The sequence below is a fragment of the Maylandia zebra genome, linkage group LG7 (genome assembly GCF_041146795.1).
Source record: "Maylandia zebra isolate NMK-2024a linkage group LG7, Mzebra_GT3a, whole genome shotgun sequence".
Lineage (NCBI taxonomy): Eukaryota > Metazoa > Chordata > Actinopteri > Cichliformes > Cichlidae > Maylandia > Maylandia zebra.
This window is the reverse complement of record NC_135173.1, coordinates 45,539,373-45,564,277: the sequence shown is the minus strand read 5'-3', so window position 1 is coordinate 45,564,277 and position 24,905 is coordinate 45,539,373. Positions and strand designations below refer to the sequence as shown.

Here is a 24,905-nt window from a genome sequence, read left to right as displayed (position 1 = left end):
TTTTATTTATTTATTTATTTATTTTTTCGGGGGGAGTATTTGATTAAATGTAATTTTTCTGTGCTGACATTTGTAGAGGATGTTTTTTTTTCTTTGCTACACCAAGAATACTGCATCTGAGACAGAAAACGAAGAAGCAGATGCCACATTGTTGCATTTGTCCACATGAAATCAAACAGCAAACCAAACTTTAAGAACTGTCTATAACAAGGTTTTTTGTGTCCTTGCAGGTCTACGTGTGCTGCTTCTCTCTGGATGCTCATGGGTAGCCGTCTCTGCTCTCTGCACCTCCAGCTGTCCTCTCCTGCGAACTCTGGATGTTCAGTGGGTCGAGGGACTGAAAGACGCTCAGATGAGAGACTTGCTGTCGCCTCCCACAGATAATAGGCCAGGTACCAACCGTTTTTCTGTCACAGAACACCAGGACAACATTATTGACTGAGTGAGAGAGCTTGATTACAGAGGGGGGGAAAGGAGATTGTTGGTATAGTGACTCTGTCTGTGTTTTCTTTTCTGAATCACTATACTTCAAGTCACTCCGTTTCACAATGGTAGAATACAAATTCATCTAAAGACAAGCTCAGATGAAGTTTATGTACTAAACTAAATATCTTTGAGAGCTGTTTTCACACATGCCCTTCCCCTGAATTTATCTCAACCTGTTAAAACTGTTTTTAAAAAGCCTCCACAGTCAAATGGCAGTTCTATCACATGCATAGAGTCCTGTGAAAGCCAAATACACTGTTACAGCTTTCATAGGGATTAAGAAGGTCAGTAGCAGCCAGGTGCTGCTAAAAAAAAGCACTTGATTAAGTGATCATCAGCAAGTGTGAGCACCTCAGTGGCAAAATGGATGTCCCAGCAAATTCTCCCCAAAGTCAGACTGTGCAATGTGCAGAAAAACACAAGAGCTACATCTCAGAGACTACAAGTCTCTGTTAGCATTTTGCATGTCAAAGCTTGTGACGGCAAAATTGGAAAAAAGACTGAACAAGTATGACTTCTTTGAAAGGGTTGCCAGGGGAACGTATCTTCTCTCTAAAAAAGAGGCTTAGGTTTGCATCTGCGCAAACCACAAGACTTTGAGACCAAAGTGGAGGTGTTTGGCCATAATAGATAGGAAAAGTAGATTGATTGGTGCATAGATTAACTGATTGATCCTAAAAGGGAAATTATTGTGTTACAACATTAAGAATAACAATAGTACCGTGTACTGTAGATAAATAACAAAGTTAAAATGTTTCAGGTGCATAGTGAAGGGCCTTTACTGTGTGATGGATGTGTGCAAAATCTGCATACAACAGTGACTTTGAAACCCCCCCCCCCCCCCCCCCCCAATAAAAATAAAAATGAGGCAAAGTTAAAGAAGAGTAAAAATTAAGACTGAGATTGAGCAAGAGTAGTGTAAATTGCATTTATCATAAATAATATGTAGACTATAAATACTGCCTCGGGCAGGATTTTAAACATACTTTACTCTCCCTGCTCAGTAGTTCTTAGTTTGTCTGATTTCTTACTGAACCCATGTGAAGACAGAGCAATTCATTGTTTGACTTTAAAGTGGTCCTGCAGGGTCTGTCCAGGCAGCATCCTGACCTAAACTAAATTGAGACCTTTGAGTAGTATCAGAAATGAATGAAAAGAGCTCTGTGTCAACAAATTCTGATAACTGACCAAAATAAAACATCAAATTAATCAGTCTATCAATAATTGGCCACTTCCTTACCTGGTCTGTAACTCAGACCGAGAGCCAACCCACTGGTTCCTGTTGAAGACCTGCATACATTTAAAAAGTCTGGCCTCTCCAATTTAGCAAATTGCTGTAACTGGTGTATTTTCTGTTGAATGCAGAATTATCAGCCATGAATGAATGCAAAATTGGAGTCTTGGCTAAAGCAGCCATGTTGTAGGAACATGTCACCCAGATGTGCGATGTGTGCCTTTAATGTTGTTTGTAGACAACAATGCAGCTTTGTGGCAGAGAGATGAGTTATGTCAGGCTTTAGATCCAGAGACAGCAGTTGTTAGTAGGATTACTTCATTGTTGGGGGATTTGTTTCTTTTCCATGCTCATTAACTATATACCATGAATCATCTCTCTTTACTTAATCCCTCTGGTAATCTCCTCCCCTGTGTTTTTACACATTTTGTAGGTCAGTTGGACAACAGGAGTAAACTGCGTAACGTAGAGGACCTGCGTCTGGCAGGGTTGGACATCACTGACACGTCTCTGCGCCTCATCATTCGTTACATGCCCCTCTTATCTAAGCTGGACCTCAGCTACTGCAACCACGTTACTGACCAGTCGGTTAACATCCTGACTGCTGCGGGGACAACCACCAGAGACTCACTCACTGACATCAATCTGTCAGGTATGAGTCTGTCTTTGTAGGCTCTAAATCTGCCTGGATTAGACTCATTGCACTGACTTGTGGCTGAAATCAAAATGTATTAGACCTGAATACTGAATTATCACCTCTGTCCCCTTTAGATAATCCCAGTGAATGATAAGATAAGATAAGATAGAACTTTATTAATCCCTCGGGTGGGTTCCTCTGGGAAATTCGACTTCCAAAAAGCACAGCAACGACCGAAGTTACAGTTACAGAATTGTTATATATATATATATATATATTTATATATATATATATATATATATATATATATATATATATATATATATATATACACACACACACACACACACACACACACACACACACATATATGAATACAGAGACAAATATAAATAATATATACACACACACACACACACACACACACATATATGAATACAGAGACAAATATAAATAAAATATACAAAGGGGATAAATAGAATAAATAGGAATAAAAAATAAAAATACAAGTGAATTGCACATTTCAAGTATTGAGTATTGAATGTATAAAACAGCTTGATATTTAGCCCCATTAGCAACACCGTGCTTTAGAAAACTTGGGTCCAATATTAATAAATAATGCAGTTATAGTACTGTGCAAATAACTCCCATCACCCCTCATTCCTTTATATGTTGCTGGGAAAATTGAAATTAGGTGCAGAAGTTTATTAAAAATTGTGCAAATATACACTGAAGTACAGCATATACGGCAAAAACAGTTTGTGCAGTTTTAATGAGATTAAAAGTCAATATTCGGTCTTTATTCTTTAACATAGCCTGAACTCTCTTAGGGTTAGGCTTCTTGAAGGACATTCAAAGCTCTACTTTGGATGTCGGCTGCCTTTTTTTCTGCTCCCTGTCAAGATGAGGTCTGGGCTCTGAGGAGGCTGATCCATGACTGATGGTGTTTTCGTCATGTGTTTGTCTATCCAGGTATGCTTTTACTGTATTAGCAGTGCATCATGTTGAAAAATGAAGCCGCTGCCAATCAGATGCTTTCCAGATGGTATTACATGGTGAATGAAAATCTGACGGTACTTTCCTGCGTTCATAATTCCATTAATTTTGACAAGATCCACAATACCAGATGGCTGTAGACACTCACTGTTGTATCTCCATACAAACGAACGATGATGATAATTGATGATTTCAAATCCTTAAGAGTGGCGTCTTGACAGCCAGCCATCCACTGAGACTGATTCTGACTTGATGTTTGTAGACCGCAAAGTAGGCTTCAGTGAACAGTAGATGGATCAACTGAGGGGCCAGGTGCATGTCTCAGGTCCTGTGTTCAGTCTTTGGATGTTTTTCTAGTTCTTCAGGACCCAGCTTTCAGATACTGTTTATCTGTTGTAGATAGATTTTTGTAGCCCTGCCACTTCTTCTTTGGTCCTGTGCTTGTTTAGTTTTGCATTGCGCACCAGGCAGAGCTGACTGGCTACTAGTAATGTTTTTTAAATTTCTTTTTTGCTAAGCTTTCTGTTATCTGTTGATACAACACTGGTTTATCCCTAGATTTAGGTACCTTTTTGGTTCTTAAATGATTCATAGGTCAGTCTTAAGTGGCTTTGGCTTAACAAACAAACAGACAAACAAAAACATTACTCTGAAAATGTCAGGTACAAGGACTGGACTGAAAAATAGTGAAAAGCAGCCAGTGTGTAAGAAAAATTGCCTTCACAAAGCCTATTGCTTAAGATCGCATGAAGAAATTCCTAGAAAATCTGGCTCCTTGGATCCAAAGCATAAAGAAATGAGGGGTGAGTCAAGACTTTTGCACAGTACTGTAATTTTGGAGAGGAAATCTTGTTCAGTGGCCTGTGCAGAACTGATAAAAATAACTCAATACTTTTCTTCCAAGAATATTATCAAATGGTAAACGCGGTAAATCAAAGGGCCATTTTAGAAACCTCACCATACTGAGACCGTTTGAGCTCCTGTCCCAAAAGGCTGATTAATCCATGCGTGTGCAGAGTCTGTTTCAGCGCAGGTGACCTGTTATACACCATTTAATTTTTTTCCCAACCCAATTTCTCCCTGCAGTCTGTAACAGGGTCACAGACCAGTCGCTGACCTATTTCAAGCGCTGTGGAAGCATTTGCCATATCGACCTGCGATACTGCAAACAGGTGACCAAGGAAGGATGTGACCAGTTCATCGCCGAAATGTCCGTCAGTGTGCAGTTTGAACTCATTGAGGATAAACTGCTGCAGAAGATCAGTTAGGCACACGGACAACTCTGGTGTGATTTTTTATTTTTTTTCACAAGTAGTAAAAGTGCCGTCCACATGGAGGCAGCAGAAGACTGCTTACTTGTGTGTGAAAGAGCGTGAAGGACTCCTGTAAAACTGATATAAAGGGAGTTTGCGCTGCTAAGCAAGAATGTAAAAATGGTCCTGTAATGGAGATATATATATATATATGTATATATATATATATAAGTTTTTGTTGTCACACCTGTTTATACGTTATTTATTCTTTATATTGATTGTTTTATGTATTGTATCCTGGTTATCTTTTTGGTGTTTATAGACTATTTTTTGTTTCAATGCAAAGTTTATTGCATTATAGAAGAATATTTTTGTATCAGAAAGTGTTTCATACATTTATGTGCAGTATTAAATGGACCACTGTAGTGGCTCCATGCTGTAGTGGTTTTCAAATTCGCCTAATAAGCGAAGGAACCCCCAGTATCCGGGGAGGAGACACGAATCCCTTTGAGGACTGCGTCAGGAAGGGCATTCGGACATAAAAAAAGAAAAACAACAGCCAAATTAAAACACGCGGAGCTACCCGCTGTGGTGACCCCTTTCCAATAAGGGAGTGGCTAAAAGTAGCTTTTATTAAATGCACCACTGTACAGTATCACAGCACTGAAAGCGATTATTAGTTGGCATTACTGTTAAGCTTTTTATTGTCGAGAGACAAAGGTCTAACGATTTGTTGCCAGACTTGTAGGATGGTAGTTTTTGTTTGTGTGGGTGTTTTTATATTTTATTATTGTATATGCCAGAGTTCTGCTTCCTTTTAGATAAAGGTACTGTATATTTTGTTTTCCATGTCCGTTTGGATGAAATATCTAGTTATTTGCACTGATGTGGTCAATACGAATACATGAATGCATTCTTACATACACTATACAGTGTACAGTGTATAAAGCATATTTTTTAAACACTAAAACGTTCTGCTAATTTTACTAACAGCTTGTAGGTAACTGGGCTATTATAAGATAAAAACATCTCCATTACTCTTTAGTATTCCCGGTGCTTTGTGGAAGGAAGCGTTTTAGCTCTGCATGCAGACATGTTTACACCACTGTCAGTAGAGTTAGTAACAGTTAAACGATATAACCATGTTTACTCCCGCTGAACTCCATGTTACCATAAAGAAGAGACTGTGCTGAATCATGCAAGGAGTAAAGAATCTGTAAAGCCCATAAGGTTTAAATTTAGAAAAGAGGATCAGACATACAAATGAAAAATGCAGCTGAGTGTCTCTACTTTGTAAATCGCTCTTATTTTGGGCTTTATATGCCTAAAGTGTCATGTTCCAAGGAAATTGACAACAACATTGAGAAAACAAGTGAAACCAATAACAGTGAAGCCATTCCAATCTCAAAATGTGAGGCCTTCACCAGAAACTCAGCATGAGACCAAATACACTGTATCCAGTGTAGGAGAAAAGTGAAAAGGTCAGCAGAGGGTTGTATGAAAGATTTCTGTAAAATATAAAAGTTAAAAAAGGCTTTTTTTTCTTTGTTAGCCAGAAAGTTCACTGAAAACAAAAAACACATTAACACTGGTTTATTTTTTATTTTTTTATGATATTTTGAGTTGATCTTCTGATGTAAGTACATTGTGACCTGTCATTCAGTGATAAAGTTTCAAATTCATAAGCAATGTTCTTACTGTGCACCTATACTCTTTATAATTGTATTAAGACATTCAGAAGTCGTTGGAAGTTTTGACTGACTCATGAGTTTAGTGATTAATAGAATTTCGTTTTCCTCTTTGAAACTCCAGATTTTTCTAAAATGAAGTCTTTTGCGTAATTTTTGAATAGCACTCCAGTCCATACAGTTCAGTGGATGGGTTTACATTTAAAATTTTATGTTTTTATTAAAAGGCCGTGTCTCCATGAAATATTTTAGTACATTACTTCAGATCTATTTATCTGTACATAATGTACACGCAAAGCCTCTTCAGAGTCGACCTTTGAGATATTAAATTCATTTTAAATACTGATGAGTGTGTGAGTTTCGTCCTTTGGGTTTAATCAGTAACAGGTTTGTATCTTATACTGGAAAGCTGGTCATGTTAGATTTACCTCTGTGTTTAATACACGCTGGCTCCTATACAGTACTGTGCAAAACTCTTGAGCCACCCCTCATTTCTTTATATTTTACTTGTAACGAGCCAGACTTTATTGAGAATTTTAAAAGTGGTCTTGAACAATATTTCTCCTGGGTTTCTGGAGGTCTTTCAAAGTTTGATTTTGGAAATTGTCTGCTTTTTCAAAAAAGTCTTTAACTCTATTGGCCCCTCTGTGCTCACTATAATCAGCACCTCGCTGTTCTCTGGTCAAGTCCCTGCTAATTTTAAGTACACTATCATCCATCCATTTACAAAACAAAAAACAAGCTTGACCCTTCTCTTCTTAGCAATTAGAGACCAATTTTAAAATGTCATTTATTGCTAAGATTTTAGAAAAGGCTGTGGCTAAGCAGCTTACTTGGACAAATACAGTTTACATGGCAAATTTCAATCTGGTTTTCTAGAGCTCATTCTACTGAAACTGCATTTCTTAGTGTCCAGTGAGATTTTGATGCCGACTGAGGCTGGAGACTGTTCTGGTCTACTAATATTGGACCTGATCTCCACTTTTGATACTGCTCACCACCACATTTTGTTTTATAGGCTAAAATGTTGGGTGAGTATATCTGGATCTGCTCTGGAGTGGTTCGCATCATCTGTCTGAACGAAGCTTTCCTGCTTCAGGTCCTTGTCTTCTTCCTTTAGCTATGGTGTGCCACAAGGTTCTGTACTAGGACCTTTAATATTTCTATTATATCTGCTCCCTCTTCAGCACATTTTGAGCACCTTTGAGGGCATTTGCTATATATTCCCTTGTATATCTCTTTTAAGCCCTAAGATGTTTCTAAGCTGCATATCCTGAATAAGTGCCTAGCCTTGTCCAACTTAATTTTTTCGTCATTAAGCCCCTTTTTGAGCCCCTGAGAGATTTATGCCTAGTTTATGTTGCTGATCCAACTGCAGTGGCTCCCCATTAAATTGAGAGTCCATTTCAAGATTCTGGTTCTGACTTTTACAGCTCTTCATGGACATGGACCAGCAATTAAAAACTTTCTAGATTTGCATTTAGGTAACGATTTCCTTTTTTGTGAGGGACTTATCTTTTTCTTAAAAGGTGCTGTAAAATACAATTTTACTTTTTCAGTAATTTTGAGTCCAGTCCTACTCTGTAACCATTTTCACAGAAAAGTTTCTTTTATCCATCATTTGTTCCCATTTCTTGGAAAAAAAAAATCCAATATAACACAGTTTGACAGGCATACAAATGTATTTTTACTTCAACAGGATGATTCCCAAACCATTGACACTATAGCTGCAATGCTGTCTGGAAAGTGTCTGATTACCTTAATTTTTTTGTATTGTAATGATCCCAAACACACCGCCATTGCAGTAAAAGCATACTTGGATAGAAAAACACTATCAGTCATGGATTGGCTCAAGACTTTTAAACAGTATATCAATCAGTGAGAATATCACAGTTTTATAAAATGAAAAGCAGGGTTTTACATTCTGGTTTGTAGTACTGCATTTTATTGAATCTAATAAATTCTTTTTTTAATATCTTGATTACCAAAATAAAAAGGTTGAACAGTCAAAAATATAAAGATCCAGGATTACGAGTGCTTATGATGTGCTCTCACTCTGATAATACCTTAGCTGCCCGTGAGTGACATCTTTGAGAGACAGCAGCAACAACAAACTGACAGAGTAACAGCGACTGCTACATCGCACGGTGCGAGTGAATTGGAAGCAGAAGACAACAGAAAGGTTGTAGAAAGCAAGACTATGATGCAACTTTAATAGTGAGAGACATGATCAAACTCATGTGACCATAACTAGCAGAAATACATTCTGAAAAACAGTAAATTCTCCTTTTTTTAAACCTTTGTAATGATTAGAATTTTTAATCCTGTCAACTCCAAGGTAAATGGAAAAATATACATTTATTAAAGTATCAGTAAACAACAATAAAAGCTATCTATGCAATTTACTTAACAGCGATTAAATTGCAGTTATTTTATTTACCACAGGCATACTGTACACACAGATACTTCAGTGACATCCGAGTTAACTGGATCTCGTGACAAGAACAAAATGTTTTATTTGCATAACAGGTTAAAGTAAATCAGGCTGCCTCTTACTGTGTGATGGATATTTGGAAACGACGTGGCAAAACGTCTGCGTGAGGAAGTTTCACTCAAAAAAAAAAAAAGAGTAGCACCTGTTACCTTCCTACGATCTGACATTAAAAAGGATGACACAAACACGTGATCAATTTGGAAATGAAACGGTATTGCTTGGTGAAAGCTATAGAAGACTAAACCAACTTTAAAATGTAGATAAATATAGGGGCTAAACTCAAGGTCCACTTAGTACCTCCTACTGGGACGTCCAGCAGCATGTCATGGGTTTGTTTTCATTAAATGAAGCTGCTCACTTCATTCGCTCCTGTGTCGTCCTCACCTCTCAGCTCCTCCCGGCAAAGATGGGAGAGAGATTTGAGTACAGAAGCTGCCAAATGAGAAACTCTTGCTTCCATTGTGTCAGACCTATTAGGCAACATCACTTATTTATGATAGGCTGCACAGCAGGATCATTTGTCAGCCCGACTGGTTCTACTGTCCACAGAAAAATTCCCTTAGAAGCTGGTAAAATGCAAGAAGACTTAAACTGATTAACTTAGTTGTGCATTTATAGCTGTGTTACAGTTGTTGATTTAATCATCTTCTAAGTCCTTCATGGATAAGTGATATGTTATCTCTTCTGCTTTTTTGTATCAGGAAACGTAGTTGGTAACAACTGCTACACAATTTTGCAGTAAAATTATATTCCACTGTGTTAGAGTTACTGTGAGATGATGGAATAAAACTGTCTCACGTGCATCCTGTCTATAATCACTGGTGGACGTGTGAGATTTATAAATCAGTTTAGCTCCTAAGGTACATTTAACGATGACTGTGAGGAGAAATGGACCAGTAGGAGAAAGGACGTGGGGAAATAAAATGTACACAGGAGAAGAAGGAGGCCTTTCACATGATCTCCCACCTTAAGTCATGCGACATCAAGGAACATGTCAATGGCAAATCAATGAACGATCACATTACAGAGACTGTAAAATGCAGCAAAAAGCTCTACAACAAGCTTGAAAGTGGGCCTTGAGTTCATTTTGTTGTCGTTGTCTTAATAAACATTCGCACAGTAGATCTAGCAGGAATGTACACTGTGACTTAACCAACCGGCAAACTGCAGGAGTCTTGGATGAGACAACGGAGAAACGATCCTTCACACAGTAAGTGTTAACCGGCTCACGTGTACACACTCTGTTTCCCCAAAGTTCATTTGAGTAAATGGAAAAATAAGAATAAGGTATCACACCAAGCTTGCTGGTTATGTGATGCATATACTGTGAAACTTAACCAAATATCAACTCAAGGCATGATTTTTTTTGGCACCCTACATGCTCCTGTGTGAGACGACCTGGTGCATAATAAATATTTTCTAAGAACACTTCTTTTTTATTTTTTACTTTTTTCTGATATTGCACATCCTAAAAAGAAACAAAGAAACAAACAAAACAACACTGAAGGAGAATGACACAATGCCATGTGGCATGACTGTGTAAACCATACTGACTCAAACCCTGGGATCTTATATTTTAACTGCTTCTCTTCCCCACAAATAACAAGGCGGTCCACTTCAAGTACCCGCAGGACCACCTCCTGCCCACTCCTCTCTTGTGGGTCGAATCTATACAGACACTGGCGAGTACAACGTGATGGCAGGGGCTTCTGCTGTGTGTTTTACGACCAAAGACAGAGAAAATGAAAGTCCCGATGTAGCCGATGCCGGTCCACCAGGGTACAGAAAGGGGGACTGGAACATAAGTTAGTAAGGAGGGCAGGGGGGCAAACCGTGGTAGGCCAGATACAACAGTCTGGTTTTCAAGACCGAGAAGTTGCTCACGCCTGCTGCAGCATTAGGCCCTGTGAGACGTCATGCACAGCAGTTCATTCTCAGTGATAAATTCAGGGCTCGGGCCACGCCTGAGAGCCGCGCCGACATTCACCCACTCACCCACGCTCACACTGAGTTTTAAGACTTGAAGACATGCACGGCCCGCACAACATACTGCCTGCAGATGGGGCACTCGCTCATCCTCTTTCCGCATTTGGTGCAAGTTACCATGTGACCACATTCCAGTAACACACAGTCAATGATGGCATCCATGCAGATGCGACACAGGTTTTCATCAGCCGCCAGCTGAGCTTTGACGCCATCTGTGGATGGGAATATATATATATATATATATATGTAAAATAAATATTTTCAATAAGAAATCCTTCTTTGCTGTGGGCTCATAAGAGTGTATGGAGATCAGCGTTGAGGTGCAGATGCAAGACAGAATAATAAGCACAAACACCATCACCAATGTTCGGCCCAGTAAACTACAGCCCTACACTCCCTGTGGGTTTGAGATGTTATTTAAAATGATAAAGTACTTTGAAGCTTTATTGCAGATATTTATATCTACACTTCTTGTGAGGTGGAAGCTCTCCATCTCCAGCGATTAAAAATATTACCATTCATTTTATTTGGTGACAAGTTAGTTCTCGGACTAATCTAAATCCCTGCACTTTCCATGCCAAAGTAAAAAAACACAAAGAACAAAAAACTAAACTAAAAAACTTAAAAGCATGTGGTCCTTCCTCTTGGACTGAAACAGTGAAGCCAGTACTGAGGTACTAAAAACGGGTGAAGCTCTAAAATGCCACAAGATGCTGCCATCTCATTTAAATCTGATTAAGGATTAAAGACAGGCATTATTAGGGGTACGGCAACTTTGATTGACATGTCGATGCCAACGAGGCTTGCTTGACTGTCTTTGTGGTGTTGGTTCCTTTTGGAGCCCTGTATATTGCAAACAATATGGCCTTCTGTATGGTTAACTGAACTAGCAGACATGTCAAGAGGTCTGTGCTCTGGTTTTAGTCTAGGCTCTATTTTGAAATGTGTGTGTTAGTGCCAAATAGAGCAACATAAACCTGTCTGTGCTAAATGTTTCCATGTGCAGGGCAAAATAAGGGGTTTTATTTATTTGAGATGGAGATAAAATATCGATACTAACAAAAGGAAACTGCTGAGCCGTCCTGTGACAGCTTGTGAACAGAGCCATGCATAATGATCAACACATGCTGATGGTAGGCAGACAGCCTCTCCCATCAAAACCATTTAAAATCACAGCGGCAAATTGTATCAGTGCTCTGGTTTTACTAACACTTAAATGATTTCTGACTGATCAGCTGACTGGCCTAAATCTGGGTCCTGCTGCTCACATCTAGCGTGACAGGAAAAGACCAATGCAGCTGCAGCCTGTCTGCTGCCTGTGCACAGCTGACTAATAAGAGGAGCTAATGTGATCCGCAAGCCCTTCATGTCAACGAGGACGCTTGACAATGCAATTACACCTGAAGACATGCTGCCACTGAAGCACCATGACGGCTCATCAAGAGGTAAAAGCCCTTAAAGAGGGCATTAACGACGGCATGAGAGGCTGTCCTTCAGAATAAACAGAGATGATGTACACAGGAGAAGAAGCACGAGTGACAGAATGCAGACACACCGAACCAGGCAGGAAATAATGACTTAATAAAAAGCACCCTTGCAAGATCACAACAAAGAGGAAGATGGTAAAGGACGGGGTGAGTAAAAGCAGCTGCAGCATGCCTTAACTGGTCTAGCAGATGAGTTGCAAATGCAGTATCAGTACAATGGCGATCATGGAGGAGATGGAAATAGTGTGTGATGTGGCTTTTTTTTTTTAGAAACACATCTTACCTCCAACTCCACTGTTGCAGAGAGGTGGAGGATATGCAACCACTATATAGTTAAGAAGGGGCAGTAACAAAGAAGATTAGTTTGGGGGACGTGAACTTGCTCATTAATATAAAAAGTGAAGCAGCAAATAAGCAGGTTGTTTTGCATTAAATACTTCCTCACATAATTACAGCACATCAGCGGCATAAATGCAATGTTGTAATCACAGATGAATAGACATAATTAAATGTAAGTTACCTGCAGTTATGTTGACATTTTCCACTAAAGCACAAGGAGAAAAAAAAAGTGTTCATCAAGCAAAAAATAAAAATAGTGAAATTTGTAAGAAACAATGAAAATTCAAAGCTCTCACTTGACTTCCTGTTCTGCTCGTTTTCTCTGTAGAGTCGATGCACTCGCTCCAGCAGCTCCCACTTCTCGCAGCAGCCAGAGTAATTGACAAAGTTCCTGGCGAGAATCTCTTTCAGCTGGCGGACGGACAGGTTTTCTATCGCCTCTTCGTTGTCGAGATCCGACAGCGAGGCTCTGATCCTCCTTTGTGTCGCCGGACTGACCTGCAATCCACACACAGCAGCAGAGCCGTAATCACTTACAGAGCAACAGGATAGCATTTCCTTTGACTTTAAAGATACGGACAGTTCGACGCTGTAGATGTGCACAAAAGCGGGTCTCACACCTCTATGAGACTTTCCGTGGGCTCCAGGTTCAAGAGGGATGCTGTTGGAGTATCATCATGCTCCTGTGTGAGTGGAGACAAACAGTCAGGTTAACTTAAGTCAGATCCAACTGTCACAATGATTTTGAACTTGTTAAGATAAATACCAAAGACTTCTCAGGTGTGACAATGACTGATTTTCGTAGTTCGTAGTTTAACTCATAAGATCTAATGCACATCCCATATTAGTTCTTTTCCCTGTGTAAAAATACTTTAAAAATCTCAGGTATATAATGCACATTCATGCTCCTCCCTGAGCCTGGTTCTACTGGAGGTTTCTTCTTGTTATAAGCGAGTTTTTCCTTCCCACTGTTGCCAAAAGCTAGTTCAAAGGGGCCATCTGATTACTGGAGTTCTCTCAGTATTGTTGTACGGTCTTTACCTTACAATATAAAGCGCCTTGAGTTCGACTGTTGTGTTGGTGCTACATAAATAAAACTGAATTGAAGTTATTTACACGACTTTTTGTTAGAACAACCTATTCTTTCAGAATACATGTGCTACAACACTATTGAATGAATGCATAAAATGTTACATCACAATAAAAAGTTCTATACAAGAACCACTCGGTTATTGCAGTTAAAAAAAAAGACACTGCAGAGATAAACATTACATACTTTGCCATTTTACCTGATGGCTTAGACCTCTTTTGGTCAAAGTAACAAATGTGGAACCTTTATGGAAAGCATAATAAAATAAATTGTTCCTGCTCTGTGTGACAAGGTTTCATCATTGCCACGATAAAAGAAATTACTTTACCGCTATCTGTGACTTTAACTGCTCAGAAAGCCAACGAATGAACAGAGATGTTTAAACACTGTCACAGCTCCTCTTAGCTCAGCAGTTAATTAATCTCTTTGAAGGTGGAGGTCAGGAATTTGCTGTATTTAATAAGAGAACGAAAGGAGCTACAGAAGAGTTTAGGCTCTGTTTTGTGTAGCTGTGCTATCACTGCTGATATTGCCCTCTTTGTTCTTTTATCTGTGTGACAAAACGAACTCGTGAGGCACTGAAATAAGCTCTAATTGATACCACTGAGTTCAGCGCCTCTCCTTCTAGACCATAAAAACTAAACTCCCTCTCTCTGCTTCAGCACATTCCCGCAGACCATTGTCTTTCTTGAATAAAGACGTGTTAATAATGAATCCATCAGGAGCGCTGCTAGGTGCCTAACGCTTTGTGCAGACATCGTGCTTTTGCTCAGACGGCACTCCTCAGAGACACAAACATGAGCTGCAGTCTCGACTCTCACAGAGAGCCGAACCTCAGTGGAACACATGAATGATGTTAGATTTTATTCAACCATCAAAACGACATAGAAGTACTAGAAAGCACTTGAATTAACCAGCAAGGCTGCAGAAGCACAAGCAGAAACAAAACGTTCAGAAGGCTTTTGTGTACAACAAAACATACACGGGCTAGATAGTTTTTATTTTGGCTCTGCACAGAAGGATTTCCTTGAAATGTGTCAGGTTCCATCACATGCTTACTGATTCATAGATTTGATACCAAATGTTAGCAAAAAATGTCCAGACATTTTCAAGGGCCATAACCTCCTGGACGGATGCCGATATCGTCGTATCTCATGCCAGAGAGCTACAAATGTCAAGGTAATTTAAAAGAGAAATTACGGCATCTTGTCAAACAAAGAGGCTTCTAGTTTTGACATTATATTGTGATAAAACAATCCTGTCAATCATCCTGTGCACTGAAATGTTAAATCTCAAAGCAACTGATCCAATTTCCCCCCCTTTCTTTGATATTCAGTCTATTTTCCAGCTCCAGTCTGAAAAGTGACACCAATATCCCCCAAACATCGCCTCAGAGAAAATGGGTTATTCATCAAAAGCAACGATGTGTACGGTCCTTTTTTTTGTGAAAATGGTTGAAGTGGTATCAACTCGAGAGTTTGAATATCTAAGTGAGCATGAAAATCTTACTCAGTTCATGCAGTGGCTTTGCATTATCACACAAAAAACTGCATCACCCAAAAAGGTATTTCACTGCAATGTGTAGTTTCAGAAGCTAAAGCTAATAGACGACAAGTGATGTTAACCACTAATCAATCACAAAGCAGAGCCCTGAGCAAAGTGGACACTGTCATTTAAAAAAAGAAAACAAAACAAACAAAAGCAGACACCACACTAGGGACATTATCAGGAATTATTTCACAACCCCACAGATCTCAACATATAACATATATATCTGCAACATGCAGGATCTGTGTGGCTTGTCCTGCTGAAATGGTGCCAACTCCAGCACCGGGCATCTTTGTCACTCATCGGTCCTTCTGCTGGAGCAGAAATAGAGACTCCACTGTAGCCCATCTGCTTCAAGTTTTGATGTGTTGCATGCTCAGAGATGCTCTTCTGCATACCTTTGTTTTAACTAGTGGTTACTTGACTTGCATTTGCCTTCGTATCAGGCTATTCTACTCTGACCTCTGGCATCTTCTTGCCCAGAGGTTTGCAGATTCTTGGATATTTTCTTTATTTCAGACAATTCTCCATAAACCGTAGAAATGATTGTGCAGGAAAATCCGAGCAGTTTCTGACATGCTCAGCTCGCCATTCTGATGCTCTGTTTGAACTTGAGCTGCCGACCTTGTCTAAAGGCCTAAATGCACTGATTTGCTGTCATGCGATTTGCTGATATTCAAACAGCAAAAATCAGATGTACCTAAAACGTGACTGTGTCTTTATGTTAATTCACTGAGCTTTTGTAACTATACGTGGAAGTTTCGTCTGCCACCACACTTTTACTGGCAATGATGCCTGTTAATTCTCAGTTAATTTTAATGATGAGGTATATTTTAGGAAGACCACGGCACAAATATATCTGGTACATACGTTAGATTAGTTCAGATCTCACCCCCCAAAAAGCCCCATATCCTACATATGTCTAGTCTAAGAGTGCCGTTTGGAGTGATCTAGTTGGACCGTCCAAATTTTTTGACAGATTGTTTTCTCAATAATTCATGAAGTTAGCACAAATGTCTTAGATGACTTTTGCTTTCTTGTCTGACTGTCTTTGTAGTATTTGTGTCAAAATTTGGTGGTAAGAAATTTAAAGTGCCACAAACTAAAATTTGCACAGTGCCCATCCCATGAAGAGATGAGAGGAGGAGTGTACAGTGGTGTTTCTGCTGTTTGGTTGCAGCTGTGACGCTGTGGGGAGTTCTCAACCTGTGCTCCTGTTACATAACAGGCTCAGTACATGTAACAGTACTAAAAAAAGGCAAAGGGCTTAATCTGCCTCGCTGGCTGGTCTGAGGGTTTTGCACTTACACACAGAGTTAGCCCACATAGCTAACACAGCTGTTTTCAGCTGTCACATGGATATTTTGCTGAACACTGCACCAGTACCACGGAGGAGAGTTAACCTTTTTTCCCTTCAATGGAGTCGATTTTTCATTCATAACAAAGCAACAAGACCAGAAAACAAAACAAAACACAGAAAGCAGCACAAAGGAAAGAGTAAAGCATGAAATTAAATGAAACAGACATCTAAACCCTCTATGCACACGAGAGTGCTTGTTTGTTAGCGAGTTAAAAAGAGAAGAAGTTAAAACAGCCACTCTGAAACTTAATATGTTGATTTCACCTCTGAAATTAATTATCTCGGACAGAATGAGGACAGATGTGAAGGAAGTATGGCGGATGTAAATCAGGGAATGATGCTTGTGCACGTGCGGCTGCCAGGATGCTCGTTGTTAGGATGCTGACACACTCTGAATGAAAGCGGTGCGTTTGTGAGCACAGACCTGGCTGGTGGTCCCTGAGCTGTCACTTGGGCTGAGCACGTCTCCCTGAGAGGCGGACAGGACCGACTGTTCAGAGGTGGAGCGCGTTGCGGAAGGGGGCGAGGCGGCACGTGAGTGCGGGAGCGAGTGCAGGCTGTCTGTGTCATCTCCCCCTTCATCTTCCTCCTCTTCATCTTCCTCCTCCTCCTCCTCCTCCTCCTCCTCCTCATGTGTATCCTCCTCCTCCTCCTCCTCTTCATCCTCCTCATCCTCCTCCATCACCGGTCTCGGGGTCTGCCTCGCGCCCTGTCTCGCGCCCTGGTGACAGAGCACCAGGTCCACCAGGTCCTCCTTCTCCCTGCATGTGTCGGTCGGTATGTTGCGCAGCAGCAGGTACTGGCGCAGGTCCTTCACCCTGAGCTGCATGAGCCGAGGCCGCTGGAAGGCCGTGCCGCGCAGGAGGTGGCAGGTCGTGCAGCAGCGCAGGTTCTCCTGCAGCACCGAGCACAGAGCGCAGAAGCTCTTCTTACAGTCACAGCAGATGTGCTGCAGGGGGAGGAGAGATTGAAAGACAGATGTGATGTGATCAGTTATTCTTTCTCTTCTGACTGACGCAAACAAACTTGTTCTTGAAGTTGTTCTTTTTCAGCAACATAAGGGTGATGATGTTTGGCCTGTTAACTTATAAACTCTTCACCATTTATGCCACTTTAAAAATAAATAAATAAATAAGGGAAACACCTTCTGAAAGAAATCTAATCAGATCAGACCTCTGAAAAATGGGCAAAGTTTAGCTTTTGACAGACATTCCTTTTAATCAGTACTGAGTGCAGCCATGTCCCCATATAGCCACTTATTTAAATACTGCATGCAGGAGTCGCCTGGCTCTGCCTGAATCGCCCTGACAAAGAGAAACCTTAATAACCACGAACACAGAGTCCCATCTGAAACAGTGCCCAGTCATTTCTAGGAAAGAGAGTCCAGAAAAGAGACGTAAACCATCTGTAGCTCCTGGTGATGTTTGACATTTAACAGGCTTAACACTGTCTCCTGATACAGAGCCTCTGAGTAGATTGACACTTCAAATGGGCAGGAAAGCGGGTCGGCCACGGCTGTAAACATTTTCTTATCGCTTGTGCACAAATGTGCTCTTGGTTCACAAGAAGCACATTTGCACCGTAACAGATACTTTGCTTCAATCAGTTGTTGTTAATCCCCCAGCAGGTTTTTTTCCCCCCTTCTTTTTATAAAGATACCATAAAAATACCACACTGACAGTGAAATGGAAGTCAACCCGGCACCTGTGAAGCTGCGTGGAAAGAGGAAGAGTTTTAATCAGTCCGTCTGACTGCCAGGCAGATAAAACTCTGCCATGCTAACATGTTGAGCTGTGCAGACACCCTGGAAAGGTACGGCGCACATTCTAACACAACCACGTAAGATGTTTAGCAGAGTCCTCTTAAAAATAGTTTTACTCTAAAACAGCGCGTTTGCTGCAGAAACCAGCGAATAAATATACATTAGAGGAATAAATACTATGAAATGTTCAAAAATCTGAAGTTTTAGAGTTTCGAGACGTCAAAAAGAGACAAGCCCGTGAGTTCTCAATGGCTACGCTTACGTGGAGGCTAATATTCACATTATGAAAAGTTTAAAAGTAGGAAAATAATACAACTGCCTCATCATGCACAGCTTGAGCTTTTCTTTAAAGGATTTCTGTCAATAGCGCAAAACAATGTTCTTGACTTGCACCAAAATGGGATAGATATATACAAGTATCAAAGACCAGTCTGAATAATATTACTCTTCACTAACAGGGACCAATTAGATTGACAATGTTTCTTGTAAGAGAACGGCTGCTGTAACAAAGATGGATCTATGCCTACGACTGTGGTTTGGGGAAGGCCTCGGTGAGGACTGGTGGGGGCACCTCAGAGCTGGGCAGATCTCCATGTACTAATGAGAGCCATGAGAACTGAGGAGAAAATGAAAATGAGAACAGAAGAGTGAAAATTTGGCCTTGCTCCTTAAATTAAAAGGTATCTCAAATTAATGATTGTGCTGATTAAGAAGAGCAACATAGGCCCTTTAAAAATAGTAAAGAATTACATCATTTATTATGGATTGAATATAATATTGTATGTATAAATCTTATAAGTTATTAGGTTTATATTAAAATATAATAAATAGGATTTTAAGGTTGAGAAACTTCTAAATTTTTTGCAAGATTTAAAAGAAAAAAAAGAAAAGAAAAAAGATGACTCCGAACTTTAGGGTGCGTTTTCCTGAATGCACAAGGAAGGAAAAGTCGCTGCTCACAACCGCACAGAATGATTACAAGGCTGAAAAAAGGTGTGTAAAATGTTGAGTGTGAGGGATTACTTCGCACCTTTGCAGTCTCTGCGAGTTCATTTTTATATAGCACTGGCATGATGTGACTCTCTCGCCCTACGACAGCTGGGATAGGCTCCACTTACTGCTTTGTCACATGTCACTCGCTGACATCCGTGTTTACCTTGCGTCTGAAGACCGAGAAGGCCAGTCCGCAGGCCTTGCACAGCTGCCCGGCGCTCCCTGAGCTGGTGGGGGGGTAGGTGGAGTACCCAGCACTGGGGGCGAAGCGAAAGGGCCCCGCGCCTGCTCCAAACCCCGGCTGCTGGGCCCGCACCGTGCCCGTGCCCATCACCTCGTTCAACAGCCCGCAGCATGACGCCCACATGGACGATGCTCCTGCCTATAACAACACAGACAGAAATACACCCACATGACTTAGATATGACTTTTAGAGACATCTAGTACAGAAGTTTATGCAGTACTTAAGTATTATCATCGATGAAATTAATGACATTTGAGGATGACATTTTAAATTCTTTTTCAGGCAGATGTAATAATAAAAACATTTTTGTTTGTGCCCTTCTGTTGGCAGAGTCGCATGAAAGACAAGAGGAGCTAAAACGGTTAGTTTTGGGGATTGGATGAGGGGCTGCACTTAGGTCAGTAGGGTGAATAAGGATTGTTTTGAACTGTAAATCAATCAAACCCCCGATAGAAACAGAAATATGGAGCTAGGGAAGAGCAGAACAGCACTTAGGTCTTTTAACTTACTTTCAAATGACTGAAAAATAGAACCTATGTTGTAGAAACATCATTAACATTGGGGCAGATAAAGGTAGAGCCAACTTTAATTACTTTAAAACTACACCTCTGGGTAGCTTGTGAAGATTAATTAAGTATGATCTTATCTTAATACATCATAACGCCATAATTTCTTTACTAATTATAATTACTGTACTGTTAATTAGAACCTACAAAGTTATGAAACAAATAAAGATAAAGTACAATATTGCATAAAGACCCATATAAAATATCAAACTACAGTACGACACTTGAGTAATACTGTGCTCAGGGAAGATCAATGACCGGAAAGAGAGAGAAGCACATTATTGAGAGTGCTCCTGCAGGTCAGAGATAATTAGAAAGAAGACGTCTCAAAAATATATTAATGACATTTTTACCAACAGCGCTGTGGCTTAAATTTATAAATGTAATTTATTTTGAGCCACGTTAAAAGAGTCCAAGCCATACAACGGCTATTCTTGTGTGGCTCAAATGGGAAGAGGTGGATGTAAATACATACTCTAAACGTCCCGAGGTAGCTTCCAGACTTAAGTTGGTATATGTAAAATTAAAGCAAAATGCCCCACGCAGAAAGAATAAATCGGATGCGTCTGCAGATCTCAAAAACGGCCCAGAGACGGGGAGCAAAGATGGTGCGATGGGAGCTACGGCTCCTTGGAGCATACTGATGCGGGGAGGAAGGAGGGGGGAGGACAGCGAGGAGAGAATATGTCTTCTGTTGTTCCCCAGCCTGCTGAATCAATAGCTGACATGAGCATAATATAAGCCCTCTTTGGTTCATGGCTCCAAAGGAAAAACAAAGGAATTCACGGGATCCTGCCACATCTTTTCTTAAGACGGCCCTCTGCTCCGACTTGTCACAAACACCCTGTGATCTGACTTCACCCATCTGCTTAAGGATGGCGTTATGTAATCTTAGAAAAGACACACTAAATGTGGACTCGGGACGCGGAGGGGAAAAGTCCACTTCCACCGGCTCCACAGTTCAAATCATTAACTAATCTCATTAATTGAATGAATGACTGTTTCCGGTGGGCACCATTAATCTTTCTGTCTCCCTGCCTGCATTTCTGTTTGTCTGTCATTAAATTAATGAATAACAATTTTGCCCGATTTCAATTCATATTTTTTGAGGCTACTACTTAATTCACATGGCATCAACTGGTTCATTATTTTTCAGTTAACCGATAAATTGTTTAGCCTGTAAAATGAAGTATGGAGGAAAATGTCTTCCTCCATTACTCTCGGCCCGAGGTGATATTTTGAAGAGATCGTTTCGTCTTTCCAAAACGCTGGAAGTTTTCCTTTTACAGTGATACAAACACCCCCCTCCCATTGCCGCATGGGTATAGATTCCAGGGAGCTGTGCTCCTCAGAGATTCTGCTCCATATGGTCCTTATTGACATGATATGTTAGCATCATGCAGCTGCTGCACATCCATGATGTGAATCTCGGTTCCACCACATCCCCAAGGTGCTCTATTGGATTGAGATCTTATGACTGTGGAAGGCCATTTGAGTACATCATTACTAGGGGTGCAACGATACACAAAATTCACGGTTCGGTTCGGTTCGATACTTTGGTGTCACGGTTCGATATTTTTTCGATACAAAAAAAATGTTCATGCCTTTTTAATTTGTCATTTATTAAAATTATAAATATATATTTAAACTTAAAAGTACAGTTTTTTAATTTAATGTTGCTGAAACAAAAATAATTAAAAAAATAAATATATCTGATTGAGGAATCACTCATCTTTGGAAAAGAGAGTTTATTACAGAGAAATGGCTCTTTCCAAAATAAAAGCTATACTATACGCTTCTTCTGGGCTATATTCTCAGCAGCATATTGTAGCGGGTCAGGGCTGTTCGGGGTTCTGTTTGTACAGTTATGTTTTGTTGATGTTGCCATAGTGACGGGTGACGCCCTCTCGCTGCGACGGTGTGTCCTTCCGGGGTCAGAGGGCGCCCTGTGTGTTGTTGTTGCTGTGCGGTTGCCGCGCTGAGCAGTTAGCTAGCGGCAGTGTTCTTCTGCAGATGTCAATAAACGGCTGTGCTCCCTGGCTAGCTCACGGGAAGCAAGACCAAACAACACCTCCGTCTCCTCGTTGTCTGAGCTCGCCACATTGGTGTCAGAAGTGGGATGATGGTGGCACCCCATGTTCTGACCCGAGTGACTTTTCCCCCCCTGTCGTGACCGGCCGGTGCGCCAAAAGAAGGCACCTGGATATTTGCAAAGTGAAAGCAAAAAACAAGCGCAAATTCAAACGCGATTTCAATATGTCACATATTGACAGTGGCTCACCGATGCCAATGACATAATTACCCAGCTACATTTCCGAAAGAATGCAAAAGCATTGACATATATTTTTCCTTCCTACAATAGCCCGACGGGCAGGGCAGAGATAGATTTTGGTAGCCCGACTGGAAAAATCGCTAGCCCCGGGACATCGGGCTAGCGATTTTGCAAGCCCTGTGTTACAGGCATGGCCCTTTAAGGATGAAGCCTGATGGGAAATGTATTCGGGATGTGTGTAGCGGGACTGCCTGGTGTGTGTGTGTGTGAAGAGAGAGAGCGGAGAAGGGGAAAAGTAACGGTTAGCTACAGAAGAGACGGAAAGAAAATAAATAAAAGGAATATAATAACTCCCTCGACAGCCAGAGTTGTGTCGGCGATGCTCGCTGTGAGTAAACTGTTTCAGCCCACTGTACGCTGTGTTCGTGCCTTAGAGAAGAAATAAAGTTCGGTGAAGCAGTTTCCTACGCCTCCTTCGATCTTTTTGCTAGCGGAGTTGACCTGTATAGTAATCTGTTGCCGGCTACGAGTCAGTTACGGAACCTTCAAGTAACTGTCAGAGGTTTCCTTACTACGGTTCGGGGCCGCGGATCTGGCGCGGTAACACCTGTATCTGATTGAGGAGTCACTCATCTTTGGAAAAGAGAGTTTATTACAGAGAAATGTCTCTTTCCAAAATAAAAGCTATACTATACGCTTCTTCTGGGCTATATTCTCAGCAGCATATTGTAGCGGGTCAGGGCTGTTCGGGGTTCTGTTTGTACAGTTATGTTTTGTTTATGTTGCCATAGTGACGGGTGACGCCCTCTCGCTGCGACGGTGTGTCCTTCCGGGGTCAGAGGGCGCCCTGTGTGTTGTTGTTGCTGTGCGGTTGCCGCGCTGAGGAGTTAGCTAGCGGCAGTGTTCTTCTGCAGATGTCAATAAACGGCTGTGCTCCCTGGCTAGCTCACGGGAAGCAAGACCAAACGACACCTCCGTCTCCTCGTTGTCTGAGCGTGACCGGCCGGTGCGCCAAAAGAAGGCACCTGGACATTTGCAGGACTTTGTGTGGGGCAATGGGGTCGTCGGGGACGACTGACCCCTTAGGCGGGGGCTATGTAGCGGGTCAGGGCTGTTCAGGGTTCTGTTTTGTTTATGTTGCCATAGTGACGGGTGACGCCTTCTCGCTGCGACGGTGTGTCCTTCCGGGGTCAGAGGGCGCTCTGTGTGTTGTTGTTGCTGTGCGGTTGCCGCGCTGAGGAGTTAGCTAGCGGCAGTGTTCTTCTGCAGATGTCAATAAACGGCTGTGCTCCCTGACTAGCTCACGGTAAGCAAGACCAAACGACACCTCCCTCTCCTCCTTGTCTGAGCTCGCCACAATATTAAACATATCAGGTCCCCATAAGGAGAATCATGTGCTAACGGCTGTCTAAATGACTCGGGTAAAGTTTGTAGCATGCATGCTTGTTGTTTTTGTCTGCTTCCACTTGTCTTTGCACTAGGATGATGTCGGCGTAAATGTGCAGTCATATTCGTTGTGTTCCCACTAGTGCTGTCAGCGGCAAATCTCCGTTAACGAGCTACCCCTGCGTGGGGCTAGACGGCTAACACGTTAACGAGCTAACTGCTCACTAACACACTAGTTCCCACCCATGTAATTGAGCATTGCGTGGCACATCCAACATACTGTTTTACTTTAGTCCATGACGCGCTTACCTTCAGGGTCATACGTCACATGAAAACCAAAATAATTCCAAACGCCAGATCTGAATGAGGGTGGGGAAGGTTCAATTTGCCATGTTGCAAGGAGAGCTTAACTTCTGTCTTGCTAGCTTGCCCTGCGCTCGTCCTTCTGATGATGCTGTCTGTGTTGAGCGCTCAGTGGATCTGCGCTCGACAGTGCAGCCTAGGCTGAGTAGTCGAACGCAGATTTACTGAGCGCTCAACACAGACAGCATCGTCAGAAGGAAAGTTGATAAAATAAATTACAAATTTTGTATTGTTCGATACATATGCGTACCGAACCGAAAGCACTGTATCGAACGGTTCAATATCGATACGAGTATCGTTGCACCCCTAATCATTACACCGGGACCAGCCCGAATCCTTGAATGCATAGCTCGCAGTTGTTTATGCCGAATTATCTCCAATTTTCCTTTTCTTAGCTGACAGCAGTGGCACCCGGCGTGGTCATCTGCTGCTGTAGCCCATCTGCTTCAACGCTTCACTTGTTGTGTGTCCAGAGATGGTCTTCTGTGGACCTTGATTGTAACAAGAGGTTATTTGGTTTTTTTTTCCTCACTGGATATTTTCTCTTTTATCACACCAGTTTTATCTGTAAACCTGAGAGGTAGTTGTGTGGAAAAATCCCTGTATATCAGCAGTTTCTACAATACTCTGGAACCAACAACCACGCCACGTTCAGTCACTTTAATCCTGTTTTTTCCTAATCCTGATGCTCAGTTTGAACTCCAGCAGGTCCTCCTGACCA

At 41.3% G+C, this 24,905-nt stretch overlaps 2 protein-coding genes across 12 annotated transcripts in view; one reads left to right on the top strand and one right to left on the bottom strand.

The window, feature by feature from the left end:
• kdm2bb (lysine (K)-specific demethylase 2Bb) overlaps window positions 1-6,640 on the top strand; it is a 33,092-nt gene extending 26,452 nt beyond the window's left edge. For all 6 annotated transcript variants that reach the window (XM_076886472.1, XM_076886471.1, XM_014409370.3 and 3 more), the window contains 3 exons: window positions 231-392; window positions 2,154-2,372; window positions 4,440-6,640. In XM_076886472.1, the coding sequence (XP_076742587.1) occupies window positions 231-392; window positions 2,154-2,372; window positions 4,440-4,621 (563 nt within the window). In that variant the 3' untranslated portion in view covers window positions 4,622-6,640. The remainder of the gene's footprint in view (window positions 1-230; window positions 393-2,153; window positions 2,373-4,439) is intronic.
• Window positions 1-24,905, bottom strand: part of rnf34b (ring finger protein 34b) — a 42,415-nt gene that overhangs the window by 12,133 nt on the left and 5,377 nt on the right. For 2 of the 6 annotated variants that reach the window (XM_004538137.5, XM_076886474.1), the window contains exons 2-8: window positions 19,517-19,735; window positions 17,023-17,547; window positions 13,221-13,283; window positions 12,897-13,098; window positions 12,782-12,805; window positions 12,545-12,586; window positions 8,478-10,986 (exon numbers count right to left, since the gene is read on the bottom strand). In XM_004538137.5, coding sequence (XP_004538194.2) covers window positions 10,802-10,986; window positions 12,545-12,586; window positions 12,782-12,805; window positions 12,897-13,098; window positions 13,221-13,283; window positions 17,023-17,547; window positions 19,517-19,735 — 1,260 coding nt within the window. In that variant the 3' untranslated portion in view covers window positions 8,478-10,801. Of the gene's footprint in view, window positions 1-323; window positions 408-8,477; window positions 10,987-12,544; window positions 12,587-12,781; window positions 12,806-12,896; window positions 13,099-13,220; window positions 13,284-17,022; window positions 17,548-19,516; window positions 19,736-24,905 lie in introns of those variants that run through there. The other 4 variants (XM_076886475.1, XM_076886477.1, XM_004538138.5 and 1 more) reach the window with 4 other exon arrangements.